General features: G+C 53.4%; 1 protein-coding gene across 1 annotated transcript; it reads left to right on the top strand.

The window, feature by feature from the left end:
• Window positions 1-280: 280 nt before the first annotated feature.
• Window positions 281-6,484, top strand: SRXN1 (sulfiredoxin 1). The gene is made up of 2 exons (XM_081097989.1): window positions 281-2,044; window positions 5,237-6,484. Exons 1-2 carry the CDS (start codon window positions 1,772-1,774, stop codon window positions 5,438-5,440), a joined length of 477 nt encoding a protein of 158 aa, XP_080954115.1. The 5' UTR covers window positions 281-1,771; the 3' UTR covers window positions 5,441-6,484.
• Window positions 6,485-6,813: the final 329 nt, after the last annotated feature.

Genomic DNA, 6,813 nt, shown 5'->3' on the forward strand with positions numbered 1-6,813 from the left:
GGCAATCCAGGGAAGAAGCTGAGGCACAGAGAAGTGGAGTACCACCCCCACCCCCAGGCACCATAGCTAGTAGGTGGTGATAGAGCCAGGATTCAAATCCATGCCATTCAAGTGATTCCAGAGCCTACACTCTAAATCAGGGGTCCTCAAACTACGGCCCGCGGGCCACATGTAAATACAAATATTGTATTTGTTCCCGTTTTGTTTTTTTTACTTCAAAATAAGATATGTGCAGTGTGCATAGGAATTTGTTCATAGTTTTTTTTTTTTTTTTAACTATAGTCCGGCCCTCCAACGGTCTGAGGGACAGTGAACTGGCCCCCTGTTTAAAAAGTTTGAGGACCCCTGCTCTAAACCATCACCCACTTCTTCCCTCTCCCTCTCTAGGACCAAGCCAATTACCAGCCTGAATGCCCCTTGTCCAGGGAGCCTTTCCTGATACTCTCAAACTTAGCCATTCGGGATGCTCATGATAAAACCAGTCACCTTCCTTGGTTATCACTAAGTACTTGGCCGACCACTATGTACTGATTTACCCCCCACCTTGCCCTCCATCAGCCATTATCTCTGAATGCCCCCACAACCTCCCCACAACTACTTTACAGTAGAGAAGGCTGAGGATCAGAGAGGTTAAGCAACGTGCCGGAGACCACATAACTAGGGACTGGCCAGATGAGACCTGAACCCAGGCCAATCTGGCCCAAATCCTAATGTTGACAAAGATGCTGATAAATACCTGGAATTTAACCCAGGGGCCTCTGCCTACCTCTCTTTGGCCCCAGAGGACATTCGGTGCTGAACATGGGCACAAGGGGACAGAGGGCTTTAAACAGGAGAGTGGGGCTGGCAGTCAGCATGTCTGGACCTAAGTCATTATCATCGTCCTCTGAAGGCTCCGTGTCCACATCTGTAAGCAGGTGTTTGTGGCAAAGCCGCCCAGGGTTCTAGGCTCAGGTGACCTGACTTTCATTTTCACCTGCTGTACCTTGGACAAGCTGTTCAATAACCCCTAGAGGTGGGGTCAGGGTGAGATGAGACAGTGTGGAACTTCGGGGCAGTGCGCGCGCGCACACACTGTCAGCACGATCCCGGAAGGCTCCTGGTGACCCTTACTTTTGCTGAACGGAGGCAGCCAGCGGTGGGGTAGAGAGTGCACCCTACAGCCAGCCTGTCTGCATTTGAACCCTACTTCAGCCGCTTCCTAGACAAGTCACTGTGCCTCAGTTTCCTCATCTGTAAAAAGGGAATAATAATCAGACCTACCTTGCAGGATTGTTTTGAGGTTTAAGTAAGTTGTTATACATGCAAAGTGCTTAGAACAGTGTCTGACACAGCACCAGATTCGTCGTTTTACTGTTGTCTGTATTATTATCACTCGAGGGTTATAGGGTTCCGACCGCCAGACGGCCAAGTCCTGTGGGTTTTGCAGACTCATCCTTGTCCCACAGGTCCGGCCACCACTCCCCCTCGTCGCCGCCCCGGACCCCGCAGGCCTGAGTCACCGCGGGCTGTGAGTCACCCGCGCTCTCCCGCCCCACGACCTGCAGACTCACCCTGAGTCAGCCAGTCTGGGCGCTTCCACTCCCGGGACTCCGAAGGGCGGAGGGGAGCCGGCGAGGCGCCCCCAGGGGAGAGCCAGACCCCCCGCGGGTTCCACGGCGCTCAGCCAGCCGAGCCGGAGTCGGGTTTCGGGACGCCGGGACGGGACCGGACCACCGAGGGGCCGGGGGAGAAAGGCACCCTGGCCCGGGCCCCCCTCCCGCCCGCGGGAATGGTACGGACCGGCCGAGTTAAAGGTCTGGATGGGGGAGGCGGTCAGGCTGGCGGCGGTGCGATGGGGCTGCGCGCGGGAGGAGCGCTGGGTAGGGCCGGGGCGGACCGGGGGGCGCGCGAAGGACCCGAGCCCAGCGGCGGCGCGCAGGGTGGCAGTATCCACTCGGGCTGCATCGCCGCGGTGCACAACGTGCCACTGCGTGTGCTCATCCGGCCGCTGCCGTCTGTGCTGGACCCGGCCAAGGTACAGAGCCTGGTGGACACGATCCGGGTGAGGCCCCGGGGACACCGGCGGGAGGGAGGGCGCCGGTGGAGGCAGGTCGCACTGGACGCTAGAGGGGGCTGGTTCCCGGCTCCTTCCGAGCACTGCCTTGGCTGTGTGACCTTGAGCAACTGGCTGGGACTCCCTGAGCCTCGATCTCCCTTGAGCAAGTAGGGGTTGATGAAAGGATTAAAGTAACGATCGCCAGCAAATAGCACTGCGCAGGGGCCCAGGAGCAGTTGTAAGTGCCTGAGCTTCCTCATGCCAACAGCATGCGGTAGATACTTCTGTTGCCCCTCTTACAGATGAGGAAACTGAGGCACAGGAGGATGTAAGCACTTTATCAAGGTCAGAGCCTGGCCACCGCACTGTCTGTCCCCTTAAGCTGAGTTATTTCTCCACGAAGCACTTCTGTCCACCTGAGACTATATTATACATTTATTTGTGGGTGTTTTGTTGTCTGTCTGTTCCACCTCCTGTGAACTCCACAAGAGCAGGGACCATTCCCAGCACGGTGCCTGGCAGTTTATGAAGGATCTATCTAGCCCTGCGTGCTGTCACCCTGGGCCTTTGCACCGGCTTTGTACCTTGCTAGGAAAACTCTTCCGTCTCTCTTTATTATGTCTAACTCCTCCATCTTCCTGTCTCAGGGTCAGTGTCTTCCCTGACAGTCCCTGCTGGGTTAGAGGCCTCCCGTGGGCCCCTAGCCACCTGCATGCCCACCAGCAGAGTTCTGATCCCACTGGGTTTTAATGGGCTGTTTAGACACCTGTCTTCCTCGTCAGAACCATATGCTCTGTGAGGGCGAGAACCAGACCTGTCTTTGCTCACCATAGGTATTTTCTGCTATGGCTACTATACCAAAGTACCAGGAACTTAGTGGCTTAAAACAGTACAGATTTGTTCTTCTATAGTTGGAAGTCCAGAATGGGCCTCACTGGACTAAAATCAAGGTGTCAGCAGGGCTGCATTCCTTTCTGGAGTGTCTAGGGGAGATTCCATTTCCTTGCCTTCCCCAGCTTTTAGAGGCCACCACCTTCCCTGGCTCATGGCATCTTTGCTCCATCTTCAAAGCTAGCAACATCAGACCTCTTCTGCCAGAATAATCTCTCGTGTCAAGATCCTTAATTGCATCTGCCAAGACCCTTATGCCATATAAGGTAGCATATTGACAGGCTCCAGGGATTAGGATGTGGACACTTGGGGGAGCTGTTATTCTGCCCATCCACCCACCATCATGCCACTAGCACCCAGCATGGCTGCCCCTTGTTAGGGCCCCTCCACCAGGCAGGCTGTGCTTTGCGCTCTGGGTCAGCTTCTTGGCTTTCAGCAGCCCCATAGAGCAGCGGTTCTCAACCTGTGGGTCACGACCCCTTTGGCGGTCGAACGACCCTTTCACAGGGGTCGCCTAAGACCATCCTGCATATCAGATATTTACATTATGATTCATAACAGTAGCAACATTACAGTTATGAAGTAGCAAAGAAATAATTTTATGGTTGGGTCACAACATGAGGAACTGTATTTAAAGGGCCAGAACCACTGCTATAGAGTGTCTTACTCCCATTGTACCAATTAGGAACAATGCTCAGCTGCTCTTTGGAGGAGCTGAGATCCAAATTCAGGTCTGCCTGGTTCTAGAGCCCTAGCTTGTAATTGCTCGTAAGTTACTGCTTAATGATCATTTCTGGAATAAATGGATAAATGAATCCATCAAAATCTACACTAATAAGAGACAAAGATGCTAATTGACCATTCCTTTGCTATGCCCAAGCCATGCCCACCAGCCAGTCAGAGTGACTATATGCAAATTAACCCAACCAAGATGGCGGCCGGCAGCCACGGAGCTGGAGCATGCAGGAGGCTTGGTTGCCCAGGCAATGGAGGAAGCCAAGCTTCCCGCCTGCCCTGGCCGGCTGTGGCCTCCGCAAAAGGCAACAAAGTTTCAATTATAGAAGATAAATAAATCCCAGATACCTGCTTCCATCCAGCCTCCACTGGGAGCTTGGGTGGCTGGAGGCTGTGGCCAGCCTGCAAACAGCCATCAGCCCCTCACCCAGGCTGGCCAGGCACCCCAGTGGGGACCCCTACCCTGAAGGGGCTGTGGCCAGCCTGCAAACAGCCATCAGCCACTCACCCAGGCTGGCCAGGCACCCCAGCGGGACCCCCACCCTGATCCAGGACACCCTTCAGGGCAAACCAGCCAGCCCCCACCCATGCACCAGGCCTCTATCCTATATAATAAAAGGGTAATATGCAAATTGACCCTAACAGCAGAGCGACTGGGAATCACTGATCACTATGACACACACTGACCACCAGGGGGCAGACGCTCAATGCAGGAGCTGCCCCCTGGTGCCCCCTCTGCTCAGCCACAAGCCAGACTGACGGCTGCCAGTACAGCAGTGGTGGTGGGAGCCTCTCCCGCCTCCTCAGCAGCGCTAAGGATGTCCGACTGCAGCTAGGCCTGCTCCCTGCTGGCAATTGGACATCCTCTGAGGGCTCCTGGGCTGCCAGAGGGATGTCTGATTGCCAGCTTAGGCCCAATCCCCTGGGGAGCTGGCCTAAGCCAGCAGGTGGTCATCCCCCGAGGGGTCTCAGACTGCGAGAGGGCACAGGCCGGGCTGAGGGACCCTCCCAAGTGCTCAAATTTTTGTGCACCGGGCCTCTAGTAGCATAATAAGAGAGAAGCCATGGGGAGTGGTCTCCCCAGCGTGCTCTGCTCCCCACCCAGCCCTGCCTTAGGCTTTCCCCACTTAGAGGACCACCCACCCTTCAGCAGGCTGCAGGTCCATAACAGGAAGGCAAGGGCTGTGTCTGTCTCATTCCGGCTGTACCTTATTCCCAGAGTCTAGAACAGTGCCAGGTAGATATATAGTGTGTTTGTATGTATATGTAGGTATTTATGCATGTGGTGTGTTGATAAATGTTTAACAACCTGGTTTCTAGGGAGGAAAAGCCCTGCTTTGTAGTATCTGCCCATTTCCCTGGTGTAAATACTCTCACCATGGCTGAATTTCAAGTTACTAGGGTGATGACAACCAACACACAAACTTCCTGAATATTTGACAGTGTTTCTCACAAGCTAGCATGAACCAGTGTGCATACCCTGTAGGAACTCACCACAGGTTAACAAAGTCTGCTTTGCAAACTGTCAGGCATTGTTCCATGTTCACTTACCCTGTGCCCCTTTCTCTCCAGGAGAACCCAGACAGCGTCCCCCCCATTGATGTCCTCTGGATCAAAGGAGCCCAGGGTGGTGACTACTTCTACTCCTTCGGGGGCTGCCACCGTTACGCAGCTTACCAGCAGCTACAGCGAGAGACCATCCCTGCCAAGCTTGTCCAGTCCACTATCTCAGACCTAAGGGTGTACCTGGGCTCTTCCACGCCGGACTTGCAATAGCAGGCTCTTTGGCACCTGCCACCACCCCTAAAAGCCCAGAAGAAGATATACCTGGTTTCCAGTGGGCTGGGCTGTGCAGAAGGTGTAGCAGGGGAGCATTCTCTTTGCGCCTGGAGGGAGGAGGGTCTGACTGTAAGCACCCTCTTTGCTAGCTACAAGACCTTGGACTCACTACTGAATGGCAGGGGACCCAGCTCCCACTGCTGTGAAAATGGGTCATGCCTTTGCTTTTGAGGGATTATTAAGAGGATGAAATGAGAACGGAGATGGGTTTGGAGAACCGCGTGTGACTGGCTCCAGATTCCCAAGGGCAAGGATCCTTCTGCATTTTTGCCTTTGTACACCCTATTATGTGGAATACAGTTAGCTGTCAGTGAAGGAAATCAGAGGTTAACATAGAAAGGTTTGTTTTTCCACAGAGCTTCCATTTTGGAGACAGATGCCTAACGGTATTGCTTTAACAACTCAGCGAAGGTAGACCACACATCTCGGCGGTCCTTTGGTCTTTCCCTCATTGCTTGTGACTTCATGGTCACCAGATGGCTATATTCAAGGAGGAAAGTAGTGGGGGAGAAGGAAGGGCTGAGCCTGCTGGACCTGTCAACTTCTATCATTAAGTCAGACCTTTTTCAGAGGCCTTTGTCCTGCTCTCTGCCCTGCATAGTTCCACTGAGGTCTCCTGGGCCCAAACCAGCTGCCATTGTTACCCCAAGATGGGGTAAGCTAAGACAGCAGGAAACAGGATTGTCACAGTTGAGTAGACCAATCATATCCCATCTCCTGCGACTGGCACACTGCCTCTTGAAGTAAAATCAGAATCCCACTACAGCCGAAGCCGGTTTGGCTCAGTGGATAGAGCGTCGGCCTGCGGACTGAGGGGTCCCGGGTTCGATTCCGGTCAAGGGCATGTACCTGGGCTGCGGGCACATCCCCGGTGGGAGATGTGCAGGAGGCGGCTGATCGGTGTTTCTCTCCCGTCGATGTTTCTGACTCTCTGTCTCTCTCCCTTCCTCTCTGTAGAAAGATCAATAAAATATATATATTTAAAAAAAAAAAAAAAAAAAAAAAAAAAAAAAAAAAAAAGAATCCCACTACAAAGAGAGAAACGAGCAATTGTATCAGCTAGTCTTTGCTGTGTAACATACCATCCCCAAACTTAGTAGCTAAAGACAAGTCGTTTATTTACCCACAATTCTGAGGGTTGGCAGTTTGGACTGGGTGTAATCTGGACAATTCCGATGTCGCCTGGGGTCATTCCCAGGACTGTTTGCAATCAGCTGTCATCTCAGATGGATCTAGGATAGTCTAACTCACTTGTCTGTCAGTTGGCGGGCTGTTGCCTGGGTGACTAGCTCTCCTCCATGTGGCCTCTC

This window comes from Myotis nattereri (assembly GCF_964212035.1).
Source record: "Myotis nattereri genome assembly, chromosome: 8".
Lineage (NCBI taxonomy): Eukaryota > Metazoa > Chordata > Mammalia > Chiroptera > Vespertilionidae > Myotis > Myotis nattereri.

What these genes read in the sequence shown, in the direction of transcription:
- SRXN1 (XM_081097989.1), top strand. Translation starts at nt 1,772, where the DNA reads ATGGTACGGACCGGCCGAGTTAAAGGTCTGGATGGGGGAGGCGGTCAG. An exon ending in GCCTGGTGGACACGATCCGG is followed by an intron (nt 2,045 to 5,236) that starts GTGAGGCCCCGG and finishes CTTTCTCTCCAG; the next exon opens with GAGAACCCAGACAGCGTCCC.